General features: G+C 49.5%; 3 protein-coding genes across 3 annotated transcripts; 1 reads left to right on the top strand and 2 right to left on the bottom strand.

The window, feature by feature from the left end:
• Window positions 1-29: 29 nt before the first annotated feature.
• LOC6554843 (zinc finger CCCH domain-containing protein 14) lies at window positions 30-3,905 on the bottom strand. Its single transcript, XM_001981971.3, has 5 exons — window positions 3,668-3,905; window positions 3,348-3,573; window positions 1,002-3,293; window positions 669-938; window positions 30-610 (listed from the first exon to the last, which is right to left on the bottom strand). Exons 1-5 carry the CDS (start codon window positions 3,707-3,709, stop codon window positions 384-386), a joined length of 3,057 nt encoding a protein of 1,018 aa, XP_001982007.1. The 5' UTR covers window positions 3,710-3,905; the 3' UTR covers window positions 30-383.
• A 573-nt stretch (window positions 3,906-4,478) lies between these two features.
• LOC6554842 (bromodomain and WD repeat-containing protein 3) lies at window positions 4,479-14,141 on the top strand. The gene is made up of 15 exons (XM_001981970.3): window positions 4,479-4,646; window positions 4,898-4,956; window positions 5,081-5,110; window positions 5,506-5,565; window positions 6,150-6,396; window positions 6,459-7,266; window positions 7,349-7,445; window positions 7,507-7,821; window positions 7,885-9,891; window positions 9,954-10,213; window positions 10,271-10,441; window positions 10,511-10,784; window positions 11,252-12,403; window positions 12,466-12,643; window positions 12,696-14,141. Exons 1-15 carry the CDS (start codon window positions 4,604-4,606, stop codon window positions 13,694-13,696), a joined length of 6,702 nt encoding a protein of 2,233 aa, XP_001982006.1. The 5' UTR covers window positions 4,479-4,603; the 3' UTR covers window positions 13,697-14,141.
• Window positions 13,948-18,867, bottom strand: LOC6554832 (protein RRP5 homolog). Its single transcript, XM_001981969.3, has 5 exons — window positions 18,665-18,867; window positions 16,324-18,608; window positions 14,658-16,258; window positions 14,433-14,598; window positions 13,948-14,366 (listed from the first exon to the last, which is right to left on the bottom strand). The coding sequence occupies exons 1-5, from the start codon at window positions 18,743-18,745 to the stop codon at window positions 14,198-14,200; spliced, it is 4,302 nt and encodes a 1,433-aa protein (XP_001982005.1). The 5' UTR covers window positions 18,746-18,867; the 3' UTR covers window positions 13,948-14,197.
• Between the last annotated feature and the right edge of the window lie 13 nt (window positions 18,868-18,880).

The raw sequence follows: 18,880 nt of genomic DNA, 5'->3' as shown, positions 1-18,880 counted from the left end.
ACACCCGCCAAACCACATATATAAAATCGTTTTCTTTTCCAATTTGTAGCAACTATTGCTAAATTTATTCGTCAACTTTACCATGACGTGTACTTAATGGTTTGAATGCAAACAAATTCGCAAGACCAACAAATGTTTGTTTTGTTTATCATTTATGTGAGAGAGCTGCTAATGACTAATACACGAGTTATCAATTATAAGCAGTAGGATGAATGCAAATAATAATGAAGATTAAATAGGTATACAACGTCGTGTATATAAATAGAAAAAACTCCAAGCTCGCCTAATCATACACTTGAAATAAGGGGTATCGAATAGTGGCCAATGGCCAGGAGTCCAGAGTACATTTGCTAAATATCATTTGAACGAAAGTGCAGTCCACATTAACCCAAAGATGCCACCCACTTGAATTTGCTCTGCATCTCCGGATGGTAGAAGATGCACTCCAGCTTGTTTACGCAGTTCTTGCCAAAGCGGCAGGGTTTGGGATGATAGAAGGTGCATCCCAACTTGGAACAATTGGGATAGTACTTGCACATCGTAGTCGCAGTCGTTGATGTAACAGGGGCCGATATCGACTTGTAGTTTTGCACTGGTATGATGTGAGAGGCTATAAAAATGTAAAATGTAAATGTATTGTAAAAGTAAAGTCAAAAGTTATCACTTACATAGTGGTGGAGCAGCAAGCTGCACATGGCTTAGATCCCTTTGCCCGCCATGGGCGTAGTTGCAGTCTATGCTCATGCAGGCCATGTCGAATTTGCACTTCGGATGCGAGTACATGCACTTGTCCGCGAACTTACAGTTGGGGAAAGACTTGCATGGCGCCGTGGGATGGTAGTACTCACAGAACTGCTTTGTGCAGTTGGGATGATATTTGCAACGCTCCTTGGGTTTGCTCACCTTCAGCACGGTGGAATCCACGCTAACTGCGCTCACTAACAAGGTGGTAAGTTCTTAAGTAATTGTCTAATTTAGATTTGAATAATAAATACACTTACACGCCGGCAAGTTGTCGTACTTCCTGTCCTCCGCATTGCGTATGGATACTCTGCGTTTCTCCGGAGCCACGACATCACGATCGGGGCTGCCAGAACGACGCTTCTTACTCACACTCGGCTCGTGCTCACTTTTAAGAGTGAAGCGAATTGGCGTGTGCTTGGCTTTGGTAGTTGTAGAAACGGAAGTTGACGCGCTGGCGGATTTGGCGGCCGATGACGCTTCCGATGAATTGGATCTTACTGATTTCTCCTTGCTGGAAGCTCTCTTCTCCGCCCGCGCCTTTGGTTTGGCTGGCAGCGGTGGAGTTGTCGAGCCTTCCTCTATTTTAGCCTTATCCTTAGTGTCCTTGTGCCCATTGGCCGATGTGTTAGCTGCCCCCGCTTGTTGGCGCTTGTTGGGTGATCGTTTCTTCGGTGACCCGTGCATTTCATCATCCTCATCCGTGTCATTCTTAATGATGATCTTCTTGATCTCCTGTGGTTGCCGGAGAACCTCGCTGCGATTGATGCTGCGTGTTGTCGGCAGGGAGGGTGACCCACTGCTCTGTCTCGGCGATGGCGAGAAGCTTCTATCCCGATTGGATCGGCGTCGCTTGTCAGCCGTCGTAGACGTGGGCTCAATGTTGGAGGAGGACACTTGTGGGGTGGAAACTGGCGAGGAGGAGCGTCTACGTGAGTTGCTCGGCCGCTTGCGAAAGACGCCTCCTTTACCATTGTTGCCTCCGAGAGCTTTGTCGCCGTTTAACGTAACCACAAACTGAGTCTTGAGGGCTCCGGAACTGGGACTTGGCTCGTCGTGGGAGCTGATGTGCAAATCCAATTCATCCACATTGGTCAGCAACTGCGGCACATACGTCTCGACCTGCTCAGTCACTAGGCTTGGTGTATATTCTTCCTCCACCACTTTGATCTCTGCGCGACTCTCGTTGGATCGCCGTGTACGCTTGCCGTCCCTTTGTGTCACATTTACCACTAATTCCCGAGTGGTGCGCCGGAAGAGTTCGTTGCCTGGTGCACTCCTTTTGCCTCGGTCTCTCTCGCGATCACGTTCACGAGTTCGATCACTCTTATCTACCGACTTGCGCTTGCCCAGAGAGCTTGTGATCTTGCCGACATCCTCGTCCTCCTTCTTTGTCGAAGTCTTGGCCAGAATTGTGGAGCGCTGGGCGTCGGCCACGGCTCGCAATAGGAGGTTCTTGCATGCCTGTCGCCTGGGAGAAACATTTGGCCTGGGCTTGATCTTAATCACGGAGTTGACTGGCTTGTCGGCCATGTCCTCATCGTCCGACGGCTCAGGTGGCTTGTTTACGGCCACAATAACCCGGGAGCCAATGCGTTGCTTTGTACTTGGAGCCTCTGGACTAGGCGAACGACGCTGACGGTGATTTCGGTTGGTGTCCCTAGAGGTATCGCGGCTGGAGCGTCGTTCTCGGGAGCGCTCCCTTTGACTGCGGTCTTTGCTGACCTCGGGTTCGCTGCGTCGCCGATGGGCCGGCACATAAAGCTCCTTTTGGTTGCGCTGTGAACGCTCTGCTGGCGCTTGGGCCTTTGAACCGAGACGGTCATGCACTGATCGCCGCTCAGACCGGTCTTCCTTGGCCTTTTCAGTTGCCGTATCTTTTGTAGGGCTCTTCTCCTCCGCCTCTTCCTGGCGTGGATTGATATCTGTTTCTGCCTCTGGACCCTTTTCGGGTGTCTTCTCGCGTCTGTTAAAAATAATGGGACTCTTAGCTTTTCGTGGTGGCGCCTCCGTTTGCGGGGGATCATCGTCTGGCTCCTGGTCTACAGACTCCTCCCGCGCGCTCAAGTTCAAAAGATCCTCATCGTCTTCATCGCTCTCATCCCCGATCTCGCCAATCTGGCGTAAATGCTTCTTGGCTGCATGAATTTTCTTTTGGATTTCGGCCAGCTCGGCTAGATCTTTTTGCCGGTTAACACCGGTAGTAGTTGAGCTGATCTCGGACACAGCGGCCACATCTAGTGCCCTACTGGACGATGCATCCTCATCCTCGATGGACTTGCGCTTTTTCTTTTTGTGCAGGATCTCGTCTTTGGCACTGAGATCGATGTCCATAGTTTTCTTTGCCTTCTCGAGTAGCTCTTCGGCAAATACATCTGTGATGGAGCTGATGATGGGCATGGCATCTGCGGAACTTGACTGTGGTTCCGACAGCTCATCTCCGGACTTTCGGTGCGGACGCTTATCCTTCTTGGAGCCTTTTTTGTCCTTCTCCTTTTCCTTGACTTTTGTTGTTTCTCCCTGGCCGCGAGACTTGCGCTTCTTGCTGGAAGCTGAAAAAATGGGAGTTATTGGGTGCTTCAGAAAGATGAGCTTATCCAACATACCACTGGATGTGGGAAGTGTGACCTCCTGGAGCTTTTGCAGCACCTCGTGCAGCCAGGTGACAAAGAGGTCGGTCTGATCGCCTAGGAATAAATTCAGCTCGGCGTTCATTTGTTGTTTGGTGCGCTTGTTAGCCACCATGACCATGACGTAGTCCGGCAATTCATCGTCTATAAAACCGGCCGATCCGCCGGTTCCCAGCTCCAGCAGCTTTGCTTTTACGGCGCTCTATTAATGGAGTGCAAAAACATATGTATATTATTAGAGTATCCAATCTGAGTGGTATCCATAACGAGTTCATTGATTTTTTCCAATAACTTACTCGCATCTTCTGGCCAATCTCGCTGCCCAGATTGCACTCCATGTTCGCTGTTTTATTTATCGCCTTTTCCGCTATTTATTTACCGAGAGCATTTATTACTTCTGCTTATTTTGTGGCTAATTCCACTTTTTGTTACATGAGAAAATGACAAAATCTCCCAAAAAAATAATTATCGCAGCTGCTCCGATATCCACTTCTAGTGGTGTGCGTTTGACATTTGGGGTATTCACGATTGAATATACGTATTTAAATATAAATTTGTATTTTCTGCATAGCTTTCAAATAATAAGTTGTTGCAATTTTTTTTATAGTTAATACTATACTATAATACTATATACTATTTAAAATTGTCCTTGCCATTCACCCAGAATAAAGCGCAGTATAACTTCAAAATAATCGATACCAATGGGAAAATTTGAAAATTAAAAAAAAATTGTACATGTTACAAATATCCGTTTATTTTATCAAATCATACAACTATTTTTCAGTAATTATGTAAAGTAGCAATTAAATGACATTGTTAAATTAAAATCGAATAATTGTAAGCCATTAATTGATTCGTTAAACTACTAAAGATAAATTAACTAAAAAGTTTAAATTCCAATCGAATGGCTCCGATTATTTTTTCGAGGCCTTTGGCATATTTGGATTATTGTAAGAGTATGACTAATTAATCATAATATAAATATCTCAGATCATAGAAACCTGCGAAGCACTTCAGGGCATCTTCACAAATTCAAATACGAAAATTGCCCCCGTCGGCTGACAGTCGATAGCCACCTCGTGAACCCCTTCACCAACTATCGATACGCCTGCGCAAGCCATTCGTGGCGAATGGCAATTGAGTGTCACACGGGAAGAAGAAGCTGCGAAAAGAATTTTAGAAGAAAGCAACTGCAATTTTGTCATAATCGGAGCTGCAATTCGCAATGAATAATGGAAACTAGACAGCCCAGTTCCGGTGATGATCTAAAGCCAGGTGCGTACCGCCCGATGGCACAGCGAGTGCCCCCATTGGAGCCCCGAAACGCAGCCCCTTTGACTCTGTATAATGTGTGTCTGTGTTTCGCTCGCCCTTCGAATCGAATGCCTGCGTTTTTTCGACTGCGTTTGGCCAAGCGAAATGCACGGGCCCCTTTTGCCAGATATATTTGGCATATTGGGGACTCCCTGCGAGCGCGTTCCCGACAACTTGTTGCACTAAAACCCGTGAAATTCCCTATCTTGCAGAGCTGTACTTCCTCATCTCCAAGTTCCTGGCCGCGGGACCGCTGGAGGAGACGGCAAAGGTGGGTTGAAAGCAGCGCTCGCGCGAGATCGCTGTGGAATCGGATTTCGCGGAAAAAGAGCGCAATTTCGTTTTGTTTACAAACATTTACACTAATTTTCAAACTATATTCCATCCAACTATAGGTTTTGATCCGGGAACTCGAGGAGAAGAAGGTGAGTTTCGCTGGGGCTGCTGCTGTGTTTTGGGCACAGACATTACCTACTCGCAATGAGGGAGGGGGGCCAAAAAAAAAAAAAAATAGAAAACCGCGTTTGTTTATACGCTTTGTTATGGTTTTGTTGTTGTTTCTGCTGCCGGCAGCGAACGACGAAATACCCACTTGTACGTCCGCATGTCTCAGAGTTGGGAATCTGACTGAATTGTGGATTTGCTGGGGCCACGTGAATATATAGTCCATCCAATAAAGCGAAGAACACGAAAAAAGAAATGGAATCATAGGGATGCCCCCGCGACGTCATCGTCGACGTCACGGAGTGCAAGTGATAAGAGTCATACATGCATATATATATTTACACACGTCTATATATATACACCTTTTGATTCCCAGGTTTTGCCGCGTCGCCTCGATTGGCAGGGAAACGAGCATGAGCAGACCTTTGAAGAATTGGTGAGTGTTTTCATAATTAATCAATTAGCTTTACACAGTTATCGTTTAATTACTTTTGATCGGCATTTAAGTCTTGCGTAAGTGTGTGTCTGCTGCGGCATATTCCATCTCTGTCGTGCGTGCGCCTTTGTGACGTCATTGGGTGAGGGGATAGAGACAAAAGTTGCATATCAAAATTAAGTTGTTAATTAAAGAAAACATTACAACTAAAGGCATCAATCATTCTGACTGTTAAATTAACATCTAAGTAAGCAATTATTTAATTAAAAGGACAACAAAATTAACAAAAATTCGTAAAAGGCCAAAGTCGAAAGCAAAAATTCTAAAACCCCCATCAAAATTGCAAATTTTGAAAAATCCTAATTTTTAAACAAATTCGCTGTAATTTAGTTTTAACAATTAGCTGCAGTCAGCCGACATTTTGCTTTCGCACACATACACATGCCCATGCGCACAGACATATGCAAGCAACCACCACTTTGCCTTGACTTGTGCGAGAGGAAACGAGACAACCATATGTTGTTGAAGCTATCGCACTGGTTATCGACAAATCGATAGAAAGACGTTAATTTTTGAATTTGTAGGAACGAAAGTACAAGCACATTGGCGCCAATCACTTGCTTGAAATATGCAGCCGTCTGGGTCCACTGGTGGATCGCGAGCTCCCACCCAGTGTGCCGGGCATCAACTCGCTGTTGGGTACTGGGCGCCAGAACCTCCTGCGTACCAAGGAAACCGTCTACTGCCATCGCTCCTTGAAGGACTACTGCACGCGCCTTAATGGAGTCTCGCTGCCGGATTCGCGCCTCACGAAGCCGACCCACAACTTAGGTTAGTTTCATGGTAGAGTTTCAGGGGCATATCAGATAGTAATCATCTTATTTTTTTCGTAGATCGCGTTCTTACTGGACGTGAGCACGGCGGGGAAGTGCGTCGTAAGTTGCTCGTGCCCACGGACCTGTATCGCCGGACAAAATTGCTTCGTCGCACTGTGGGCCACCTGTCCTCGGTGTACTGTGTGTTGTTTGACCGCACAGGGAGATACATTATCACCGGAGCCGATGATCTGCTTATCAAAATATGGTCAGCGGCAGATGGCCGCCTGTTGGCCACTCTGCGAGGCGCTTCATCCGAGATTACAGACATCGCCATTAACTTGGACAATACGATGCTGGCCGCCGGATCATTAGATCACATCCTAAGGGTGTGGGACATGCAAACCACCTCACCCATCGCCGTACTGTCTGCTCACACGGGCATGATTACTTCGGTGAACTTTTGTCCGTCGCCACGGAGCGATCTGAAATACCTGGTGACCACCAGCACAGATGGGTCCATCGCCTTCTGGCAATACTCAACGCCGCGCGGGCAAAAGATCACATTTGCCCCGAAGCCAACGCAGTATCACGAGAAGCTGCGGCCTGGACAAGCGCAGATGATGTGTACCACCTTCTCGCCGGGCGGCATTTTTCTGGCCGCTGGCTCTGCCGATCACCATGTGCGCGTCTATATGATGGGCGAGGAAGGTCCGAAACGGATATTGGAGACGGAAGCATACACGGACGCCGTAGACTCGGTGCAGTGGTCGCATCGTGGACTGAGATTCATCTCAGGCAGCAAAGACGGCACCGCACACATCTGGACTTTTGAGTCGCAGCAGTGGAAAAGTTCCAAACTATGCATGACGGAGCGTCTGGCCAGGTAAGTGCTAGACACAGAAATTTAGCTAGCTTGCAAGGAACTCGATTAACTAAGAACTAATAACTTTGTATTTAAATTGCAGCTGCCCGGAACCAGAGGAGGGAAAGAGGCTTAAGGTAACCATGGTGGCCTGGGATGCTTCGGACCGTTATGTCATCACCGCCGTTAACGATTTTACTGTAAGTATTCCCTCTTATTACTTAATGTAAAATTATAATTAATAATCCCATTTTAAAACAGATCAAAATCTGGGACTCGAAATCAGCCAAGCTGCATCGTGTTCTGCGTGGGCACAAGGATGAGCTTTACGTGCTTGAGTCGAACCCAAGAGATGAGCATGTCCTGCTTTCCGCCGGCCACGACGGCCAGGTATTTTTGTGGGACATTGAGCAGGGCGTTTGTGTGGCGAACTTTTTTAACGACATCGATGGCCAAGGCCATGGCAGTGTCTTCGATGCCAAGTGGTCACCGGATGGCACAATGATAGCTGCCACCGATTCGCATGGACACATCCTGATCTTTGGTTTGGGAGTGTGCATTGAAAAGTACAAAATGGTAAGTTGGTTGAGGAATCGATGGATATTGAAAAGGATACAGTTAATGTATTTTATCTTCTAGCTTCCGACGGAGCTGTTCTTTCACACAGATTTCCGACCTATAGTGAGAGATGCGCAGCACCATGTGATTGACGAGCAGACACAGATAATGCCACATCTAATGCCACCGCCTTTCCTTGTCGATGCAGATGGCAACCCGCATCCATCTAGGTTTCAACGATTTGTGCCTGGCCGTGAGAGCTGCAGCCTGGACCAATTGATCCCAAATCTAAGGGTAGGCGTGGATGGAGTTGTAATCGATGATGGAGGTGCAGGAGGAGATGCTGTTGTAGCCGCTGCACCCGCTGAGGCTCCACCAGCAGCATTGCCTTCCGTTCCTGTTGGAGGACCACAGGGAGCTAACTACTCCCATATCGACCGCATGATTGCAGCCCTGGCCAATCGGCAGTCGGTTAATGTCAATGCCAATGATGCCAATCCGACCAACGGCAACCAACCCTTCGAACGTTTAACCAATCGTCAAATGCCAGACTCCAATGGCAGGCAATCCTCCCGTGGCAATGTCCTGGGCAGTCGCTTAACTACGCCTCGCCAAGGATGGGGTGCCGCAGCTGCTGCACCAGCTGAGGATCAAGCCGGGCCGCCTCAACATCCGGCTGAACCGGTAGCCGATCCTGGCCAGGCACCAGTCCAACAGGCGCTACCTCTAAAGTTCATCCGACGCACTTATGTGCGTCCCATGAAGTATCCCCAGTTGCAAAACCTTAAGCAGACTATTTATTCTGCCGGCCAGTTTGAAAAGCAAGAGTACAAACGCGAAATGCGCCGTCGACCCATCATGATAAACACTGCCAGTGCAGCATCTTCGCAACAGCCGGGTAGCGTGGGCAGGCCACGGAACACACGTGCCAATGGCGGTGGCGCAAGAGCTGGACGAAGACGTGGCGCCCAGCCTGCTGGGGGACAGCCACAACCCGCTTACCGCACTCGTGCTGTTAGAGATCAGGAGCCAGAGCGCTACGATGAGGTAGCGCCGCCGCCCGAGGAAGAGGAGGAAGAAGTGTCCAGCAACTCATCTGGCGACACCAGCTACTCGAATGTGGAGGAAAACCTGGAGGACAGCAGCGATGAGTCGGAAACGATTAGTTCCGATTACTCTGACTGGGTGGCGGATACTCCTGGCCCAAATCTGGAACCACCAAAAAGATCCAAGCGTAAGCCACTCTCACGGCGACCCCGCAGTAGCGATGACAGCAGCGATGATGAGCGTGCGGGCAGATCCAGAGGCGGACAGGTTACGGCCCGCAAAGTTGGACGCAAGACCGTTTTGTTTCCGCCCACAGATGCAAATGGAGAGATACCGGAGCTGTATCGTCCAGCTGAGTGGCTATCTGAGGTGATTCCACGAAAGGCAATCTATTCCCCCCAGATGGGTGATGAGGTGGTGTACTTCCGGCAAGGACATGCAAAGTACTTGGATGCAGTTCGCCTGAAAAAGGTCTATAAGGTCTCGCACAGTTCGGAGCCGTGGAACTTTCACACACTCCGCGACCACGAGCTGGTGCGTGTGATCGGAATCAAGTACGAAATCCGCCCACCCCGACTGTGTTGCTTGAAGTTGGCCATCATCGATGAAGAGGGCAACATGACGGGGACAAGGTTTAAGATCAAGTACCACGATATGCCCGACGTTCTGGACTTTTTGGTGCTGCGCCAGGCCTATGATCTTGGATTACAGCGCAACTGGAGCATTGGTGATCGGTTTCGGTGTATGATTGTCGACGGCTGGTGGATGGGCCAGATTGAATCGCGCCACACACTCTCTGCTGACTTCCCCGACTCGTCCTTCATGTGTTTCCGAGTGCGCTGGGATAACGGGGAATACGAGTTTCTGAGTCCCTGGGACATGGAACCCATCGACCAGCAAAGAGTACCGGACGAGGTGGGAGGTGCTGTTCCAGTTCTGCCGGAGGAGATTCGCGCCACTCTATACCAGCCCAAGTCCGAAGAATGGCACAGAGGGGATCGCGATGGCACCTGCAGGCGCATTATCAATGGTTTGGAGCAGGTAAGGATTGCCGTTGATTATTCTAAATTGTATTATTTATTTATTGATTGATTTTCTTACAGGTTATGCGTCTCTCTATAGCGGAACATTTCCTGGCCCCCGTCGACCTTAACATATATCCGGACTACGCTTATCTGATCGAATACCCCATCGATCTGACCACGATAAAGTCTCGCTTTGAGAATCACTTCTACCGCCGAATAACCTCAGCCCAGTTCGATGTGCGCTACCTGGCTACCAATGCGGAACAGTACAATCGCCGGCACGCCATTATCGTCAAGCATGCGCGAATCGTAACAGATCTTTGTTTGAGAATCATAAGGTGAGTAAAGGGATTACAGCTCCAAAATAGGACTTCTTATAAATATACGTCTTGTAGGGAACCGGATGAGATAGATGTGGCTGCTGTTTATCATCAGCTTGCAGATGTGTACCATTCGTCCGAGTCGGAGAACGAGGTAGATTCGGATGTAGTACCATCGACCAGCACAGGACCAACTACTTCAGCAGCTGCAGCAGCAGCTAGGCAAAGAGTTTCCTCAGCCAGGCGGTGAGAATATATATATAAGCTACCCTTTTCAGTTCCCATAATAATGCCCTATAACCCAATCTCCTTTAGATCCACTCGAATTCACTCGGAAGGGGACTGGCGTGCCGACTGCCGTCAACTGCTTGATTTGATGTGGGCGAGAACAGATTCGGCGCCGTTCCGCGAGCCCGTTGACACCATCGACTTCCCTGACTACCTGGAGATCATAGCTACTCCTATGGATCTGCGCACAGTTAAGGAGGATCTGCTGGGCGGCAACTACGACGATCCGTTGGACTTTGCCAAGGATGTGCGACTGATCTTCCAAAACTCCAAGAACTACAACACCAACAAGCGCTCACGGGTGAGTGGAGAGCAGATTGGCAGATCGGTTGCAGATCGTCATTTATTGCATTCCAAGACTGAGATATCCACCCACTTTCTCAGCTATTGCCTTGTCGTTTAAGTTGTGACCCCATCCCATACTCACTCACGTAGACACAAATGCAAGCTCATCCATCTATTCTTTACGTTTCTTTTGCCTTCCGTGAACATGCCTTCAATCTCGATCTTCAAATTAACCACCCCAACTCATGACCATCAAAAATGTAAAAAACAAAAACAATCTAAAAAATATGTAACCCATCAAAACATTTTGACATAATGTCTAACCAAATGAATGACGATCTCCGTGACTATCATCTAATGTAGGATAATCTAGCGGTAAGGTTTTTCATCTCCCAGCCTGTGTACTAACGTTCTTTACCACGCAATCCTTTCAACAGTTTTGCAACCAATTCTAATTGATCGTATGTTTCCAATTCTTTTCAGATTTACTCCATGACCTTGCGACTCAGTGCGCTATTTGAGTCGCATATCAAGACAGTGGTCACTAGCTGGAAGGCGGCATGTAGGCGCGCTAATAAAAACAAGTCGGGCAGCAGTGGAGGAGGACGCGGTGGTTCCAGCAGCAGTCCCAATAAGCGAGCCCAAAAGGTGCGATCTACGCGCCGCAATCAAAAGCCAACAGCGGCGGCCAGAAGATTACCAGTCGCAAACTCCAGTGAAGATGAGGACGAAGAGGATGATGATGACGACGATGATGATGAGGAGGAAGAGGAATCGACGAGAGGGCGCTCTCGTCGGCGAAACGGTGTGGCCGTAAGTGCTAGTTCATCTGGCTCCAACCGCGTGACTTCTTCATCCGCCGCCCAACAGCGTCGAATCAAAAGCAGTAGTAGCGAGGAGGAAGAGGAGGAGGAAACCAGTGCACAAGCCACGTCCGATGCCACCAGCGATGAAGAGGAAAGAGCCCAATCCAATGATAGTTCGCCCCAGCAGACACGCACGCGCAGGGCAAGGCAGCGGCAACGGCTTAGCGATGACTCCAATGTCAACGATTCCGAGGATAGCTACAATCCCAACGAGGGACGCAGCAGCCGCCGACGACCAGGTGCCACACGCCCGTCCAGCAACAGGCAGACAAATGGCCACTCCAGCAAGAGGCGGCGGTTGAACAAAAGTCCAGCCAATGCTTCTCCTGGCCCCAGTTTGCCACGTCGGACACGTCGCATGGTGGGCAGTTCCGCAGAAGAGGCGGCTTCTCAATCACAGCACGATGAGAGCACCCAGGATAGCCAGATAGGGCGTCGAAAGGGCCGTTCGGCAGGCAGCAGATCCCAACCAATTGGCAATGGACCGAGTACCAGTGCCGCAGCTGCCTCCAACTCCAGCCTAGAAAGTCCTTCACGGAACACCCGGGCCAACGGAAGCAGAACCTCTTCGCATCTTGGAGCCGAGAATGATCACAGTTACCACCTGCCTGTGCGCAACGGTCGCATCATCGAGTCCGATACAGACTCTCCTGTTATCAGACCCACGCGCCAGAGCGCCAAGAGAGCGCTAATGGACTGGGGTCGTGGCAGCGATATAGAAGAAGAGGAGGAGGAGGAAGAGGAAGAAGACAGTGAGGAAGCCGAGGAGGTTAGTCGTCACACCAAGTAACTTTTAGCAAACTTATCTAATATACCTTTCTTAACCTCTAGATACTGCCAACACCTACGAAGGATGACGTGCCCTCTACCAGTAGAGCAGCTATGGCTCAGGCCATTGCCGGTCCATCCCGTCAGCTGCGCACGAACCGGAACACCGTCATTCGTCCAGCCCAGAGTGACGATGACGACGACGACAGTGACAACGAGCCGCTGGCCAACAATCAGCAAAGTAAGTTTAAATTGGTGTCAATAAAACGGTGGCTAACCCTTTTTTCCTGCAGAAAATTATCAACCACCTGCAAAAACTAGCTCAACCGCAACAGCGGCCCCTCATCCGCTGAGCCTGCGCCGTCGATTAGCCTCGCCGCCAGAACGGAATACCCATATGACCCGTTCTCATGCCACCTCAACAACGTCCTCGGCCGCAGCATCACGGGCAGAACAGCGGCCAGCGGTTTCTACCCACGATCACAACTACCTAGGCAACGTGAATTCATCGAGGGCACCGCGGCGCATTCTTTCGCGCCACCAACGAAACGCCGATGAGTTGGATAGCAGTCTGGATGTCCTTGAAAACTCGCGTCTGCTCTCAGCCATAGCCAATCACCGGCGGCCCACCTCTACCACGAACAGCAACAGTACGAGCAACGTGGTCACAAGAAGTCTGCGTGGTCGCGCCAGTCAGGCAAATTCGCACGACGAGGATCATGAGGAAGAGAATGCAGCTGCCTCCGATGAGGGCACTGATGGAGGCTCTAGCTCGCAGAGCTACGAAGATGAGGATGAAGACTCCGACTCGGAAGACAATCAGCCACTGACCAGCTACGTCTCGCCCAGCAATGGCCGCCCGAGGCGCAAGGCGAAAACATCCTCCTCATCTGCGACAACGCAGGAGCGTTCGCTGCGGCGCACACGGCGGCCGCCATCCAACAACTCAGTCGCGAATGACAACGATGACGATGACGACTATGTTGTGCCGCGCAGTCGTCGTGCCAATCGGGGTGGCAACCAGCGCACCGGGCGTAACCAGAAGAGACCGCGCTACAATGAGCAGTCTGAGGAGGAAGAGGCGGCGGCAGGCTATTCCCATCGGAGTAAACGAATCCGCAATGGTGATGCCCATGCCAGCTCCCAGGAGCGATCAGAGGCCTCCACCGAGCGGGACCAGGCGGAAGACGAGGAGGGTACTTCGGTGGACTCGGATGACCAGCGGGCGAACGTGAGCAGCAGAGGCAGGGTGCGCAAGCCGTCTGCCAAGGCGCGAGGTATCTTCAAGGAGTGACCGCAGACTGTTTTATGTATAAATTAAATCTAATTGCTAAATCAACAAACCATTGTAACATTTGCTAGCGTCTTATTTCTTATTATTGATTAATATGTAAGAGTAAATCACGTCACTTCTCATTGTAATGTCAGTGTCACCGCTACGGTCATTGTCCCACACCAAACCCACTTCGATCCGTCAAATCAGTAGCCCTGAACGTGAAGTGTTAACCCATATCCATTTTACACCGTGGCACAGAATATGTTCAATTATTGTTCAAGTCTTAAGTTGAATATTGGCATGAGTCCTACATTCTATGTGTAGGGGTCACGGCCAAAGCAACGTTTTATATGTATTTCTATAATATATAGGTACTATCATACATATATATTTAAAGGTAACACTCGGAATCACACTTCATTTAAAATAGTTTTAGAATAAAGTATCATGAAAAAACACTGTATGTAACTTTTGGCCTTAATCCTAATTTACAATCTACAATGCGGGGGCAAGATGGAACTACTTGACCGCCTTGGCGTAGTTCTTCACCCACTGTTCGGCCTGCTGCTTGACCTTGGCCACCGTTGCATCCGTTCCATGGTTCTCCTCGAGCTGCAGATACTTTTTGTAGATGACTTGCATCTTGTTTGGCTTTAGTTTTTGCAACACGGCACGTTCCAAAACGTTTCTGAAATGAAATCGGTCAGTGAATTAGGCATCTTTCCACATTATTTTCTATATCTGTGATACTCACCTCGCGGAATCGATTAGACCCGCCTTGATAAGCATGTCCACATACACCGACCAGATGTCGATCCGCTTGGGATAGGAAGTGACTACATCATCGAGCAACGTCTGCGCCATGTCATTGTTATCGTGCTTCGCATACAGCTTGGCAAAGGACACAATGCAGGGAATGTCTGCAACGATGTAAAAAATTAAAACCAGTTACATTTTAACTTAAGTAAATTAAACCTACGCTCTTGATTTGGCAAACCCCGCAATGCGCGCTGGAGCAGATTGTGGACTTGGTCGGACTTGCCCAGCCAGAAATACGCCTCGGCGGCCACTGGCCACACCCTGAGCTCCGTTTTAAACTTGTTGAGGATTGTGGTCAGCACGGAGGACAGTCGGTCCTTTTTCTTGTTCCTCTTTAAGATGTCTACAACACTAATGTAGATCTCCAAAGGATCATTGCAGTTGAGGGCTTCTTTGAGCACATCATCGAAGTTGTCGCTGTAGACGAGTTCCATGTTCAGTAAAGCGCTCCACATGTTTCTCAGTTCCTGTGTTTCCCGGAAGGATATCGTTGATATCGCTCTTCGAGCCAAGTCACGAGCCTTTTCAATCTCCGTGTTGGACAAAAGAAATGCGATGTACTTCAGCCAGGATATGCTGTTGTTTGGCTGGGCAATCACAAGTCGCTCGTACTGGTCGATTGTCTCCAGACGTGCCTTGGGATCAGCATTACGCTCCTCGATCTCCCGCAATCGCTGCTCTTCCTTGACCTCCGCCTTGGCCTTCTCCTTGGCGCTGAGGCGTTTCTTCTTGGCTGCATTTTTTTGTGTTTCCGCCGCATTCAGCTCCTCGTCCTCATCGCTGGAAGTTTCCTTGGATTGGTTCAGATCGTCCTCCCAGAAACTAGACACACCGGGCAAACGCGACTTGCCTTCTCCATTGCTTTTAGGTGTTTCGAACTTGGCATTCTTGGCTGGGGTTTTATCCTCAAAAAAGAGCTTTCCGTTCTGCCTGGGTTTCTCCTTCACAACGCCATTGGTCAGGGGTGGCGTCTTCTTTTGGCCATTGGTAATTTGTTCTACCTCTTCTGTCTTTCGCTTGGTGGGCGTGGCTTTGGCTTCCGTTTTAGTTTCCGCTTTTACTTTCGTTTTAGTTTCCGCTTTGATTTTCTTCTTAGCAGAAGTCTCCTCAATTGTAGCCTTTTTCTGCTTGGGTGGCTCTTCTACTTTTGACTTCTTGGCTTTTACAGGAGCGGCCTGTGTGTCCGCCGTTCTCTTCACTCCTCTCCAGAGGCGCCAAACAGTTTCAGGCACTGCGATATGAAGCTTGTCATGGATGAAGGCTATATTGCAGAAATCTCCTTGACGCAGCTCGGCACTTCCCGAGTTTTCCAAATCGTTGGGGTGCAACCGAATCGGGCAGATGACTAACGGGTTTGTGCCCTTCTTCAGCGAGCACACTGCTACGGACTCCAGTTTCAGCAGCACCTTGGCCTTCATGCCAGCCTTTCCGATCAGATTCGTGGATAGTTCTCCGCTTGGTGAGATATGCGCAATGTCCAGCTTCTTGTTGCTAATGAGTAGCACATCGCTGGAGTAGTCGACCCATAGAATAACTGCCTCGTGCTTGCTACCCGTCTCAGGAGCTTTGGCAGTGCCAGCCAAACTGGAGAGCAGCAGGGCGGACACCTTGGCACTGCCCTCCACTGTGTAGACCCAGTCATGGGAGGTCGCGTCGATGCCCTTGAACACCACGTTGATTTTCTCTCCAACGGAGTATTTTGAAATAGGTGCAGAGGCTTCCTCAAGGGCTGTCTTAATTTGCGCCACTTCGTTCAAATAGCTGTAATGAAATTCGGAGAAAAAGTTAATTATGAACTCAATAAGATCATGTTTTGAAGATCATACCCTTCGACCAGTTTTGCAGTATCACTAAGATCTCCGGTCCAGACATCCGTAAGCTTGGCTGACACTGTTAGCGTCTTAGTTTCCACCTCCTTGCTGAGAACCTTCACCAAAAGTAGCTGCTCCGGTACTAGCTCCACGGGCGCGTTCTTCACGGCATTCAGACGAAGCATCTTAACGTGAACCTTTACCGGTTTGTTGTAGTTGCGAACACACACCATGAGGTCCACCACCTGCTCCGTGGCGTGCTTTACATAAGAGCGAATTATGTCTCCCACTTGAACCGTTTGCCAATCCTTGGTGAGCTGGCCACTGAAGTAGGGGACATCTCGTAAGCTGAAGATGTTCTGCATAATGCAGGCAGCTTCGGTGTAGGAGCCCGCGGGATGGACACGCATTTGGGCGTGCAGCAGTTCCATGTGATCCGACAACAATCGCAGTGGTATTAGGCCCATGAACTCCTCCAGCTTGGGATTCCCGTCTTCATCCTCTTCGTCATCGTCGGCAGCGTAGGTGATTTTAACTTCCAGACCAGCATCCAAGGCATTGGTTATCTCAACGGGACAGATCTCACCTAGCTGGAACTTGTCCTCCGGCAGAGTCAAAGTGATTTGGTCCTTGTTGCGGGTCAGAATGCGGAATTTGGCTGTCTGTCCCTCAAAGAAGGAGTTACTTTCTTTTAGATTCTGCCTGTGCAAGACTCCTTTAATGCCATTGCCAAACTTGACAAGTACATAATTGTCCTCACATCGGACCACGGTGCCCATATAGACGTTTCCAACGTGAGCGGACGCAATATCAGTCAGAAATTTTATTCCCTTGCCCAAATACTCGCTACGATTGCTCACGTAGCAGATCTTTCGCTCGGCATTAACTTCCAGGACGCGACACTTCAGCGACTGACCCACATCGTAGCGGACATTGGGTGCCAGATAGAACTGTTCCAGTATTCCGTTGACCTTGCCAATCTTCACCGACCATCCCTTGATCTTGTCGTCCCTCTTGAATATCTTCGCTGTGACCAGGTCGCCAGCGGTAATGTCCTCCAGACAGTACAGTTTTTCGCTGACCACGTTGGGATCATCGGAGCAGTAGTACAAGGATTCTATGATATCGTATCCTAGGATGCGAACCTTATGCTTCGTTTTTCTTCCGTATTTGGACAACACTTCGTCCTTGTCATAGTTTCCTTTGAAGTTGGCCCTAATGGAACCATAGGATATAATGCCCTTCAGTTTCTTGTTAAGAAGCAGCACCACTCCACCGCTGCCCAGGCGCAGGACTTTGGCTTTCTCCACCACAGTACCCACCTTGAGGGGCTCTTCCTCTTGCTCCTCCTCATTCTGATCTTTTTCTGCTGCCACTCCAGTTTTCATATCTAGATTAAGAGTTAAGTACACCAGTTTTGTTAGGGGCATCACGTAAAGCACCCTGGCGTTGTAATCCTCATTCAGCTCGTAGGCATCCAAAGTATCCAAAGCGTTAGTCAGGTGATGCTCATTGATGTATGCACTAAAGGATTCGTTCATGATGCTGCCTTTGAGGCCATCCTTTAGATGCTTGGCCACCTTAAACTTCACAATGCTGCCTGGCAGAATGTAGTCGAGATTCGTCTCGTTTTGGCTCTTGATGCGCAGCTGGTCCTGCTCCACCTGGACACAGGTGCAGGTGCTTTGGTGGGTGTCGTGGTGAACGTTTTTGACTTTCAGGAAAGCCAGCTGCCCCACGTGTAGCTTCTGTGCTGGCTCCTCGCAGGGCACGAATGCCTGCAGTCCTTGAACTCCCGACTCGATGACATAGCCGTGCTCCTGGATCTCCGCTACGGCGCCAGAGAAGATGAATCCCTTCTTAATGCTCTTGTGATGCAGACTTCCATGCACATCGGCCGGCTTGAGGGAGAGTAGCAGGCTAACCCGTCCGGTGCCCAGCATCTCTGTTTTGATGGCCTTGCCGTAGACGATGCGACCCACCTGGAAAAGCTCGGTTAGGTCGTGGTACTCGCTGGTGTCTCCGGACATGGCCGCCTTGGCCACGCGAGTGTAGGCCTCTGATATATCCGCCACCATGGTGCGCGCGAACATCCGGCCGGGCAAGGCAATCTGCAGCGCGGTGGCTGTCGCCTCCTTGACCACCCCCATGACCAACATGTCCTCCTGCAGCGTGTCCATATTGAGCGTTTCCGCAGAGAAGGCCTCCAGTTGGCCATTTTGTTCCTCGGTTTCGTCGCTCAGGAAGTTGTCTTTCACTTTCGGAGCCTTTTTCACCTTCTTCTGCGAGGCACCAAAAACCTGTGGGACATAAAAGTATGTACAGAGATCTCGAAGAATTCACTGGGCAAACTCACGATATTCGAGCTGATGTCGGCGGCCTTGGCCTCGGTGTGGATTGTCCCGCCACGGGGGAAGCTTTTCTCGTTCGGCACCATCGGTGAGCTGTGTAATTTAGCGTTTTAAATAACAAAATTTCAGCAACGTGCGTTCTACACGTGCTAAGCGCCGATATAGAAAATCAGTTCGACAAATGGCACTAATTTAGACCTAAGATATGGTGGAATCTACAG

The sequence above is a fragment of the Drosophila erecta genome, unplaced genomic scaffold (genome assembly GCF_003286155.1).
Source record: "Drosophila erecta strain 14021-0224.00,06,07 unplaced genomic scaffold, DereRS2 tig00000000-arrow-pilon, whole genome shotgun sequence".
In the NCBI taxonomy this organism is placed as follows: Eukaryota; Metazoa; Arthropoda; class Insecta; order Diptera; family Drosophilidae; genus Drosophila; species Drosophila erecta.
This window is presented reverse-complemented; position numbering and strand designations above follow the sequence as displayed.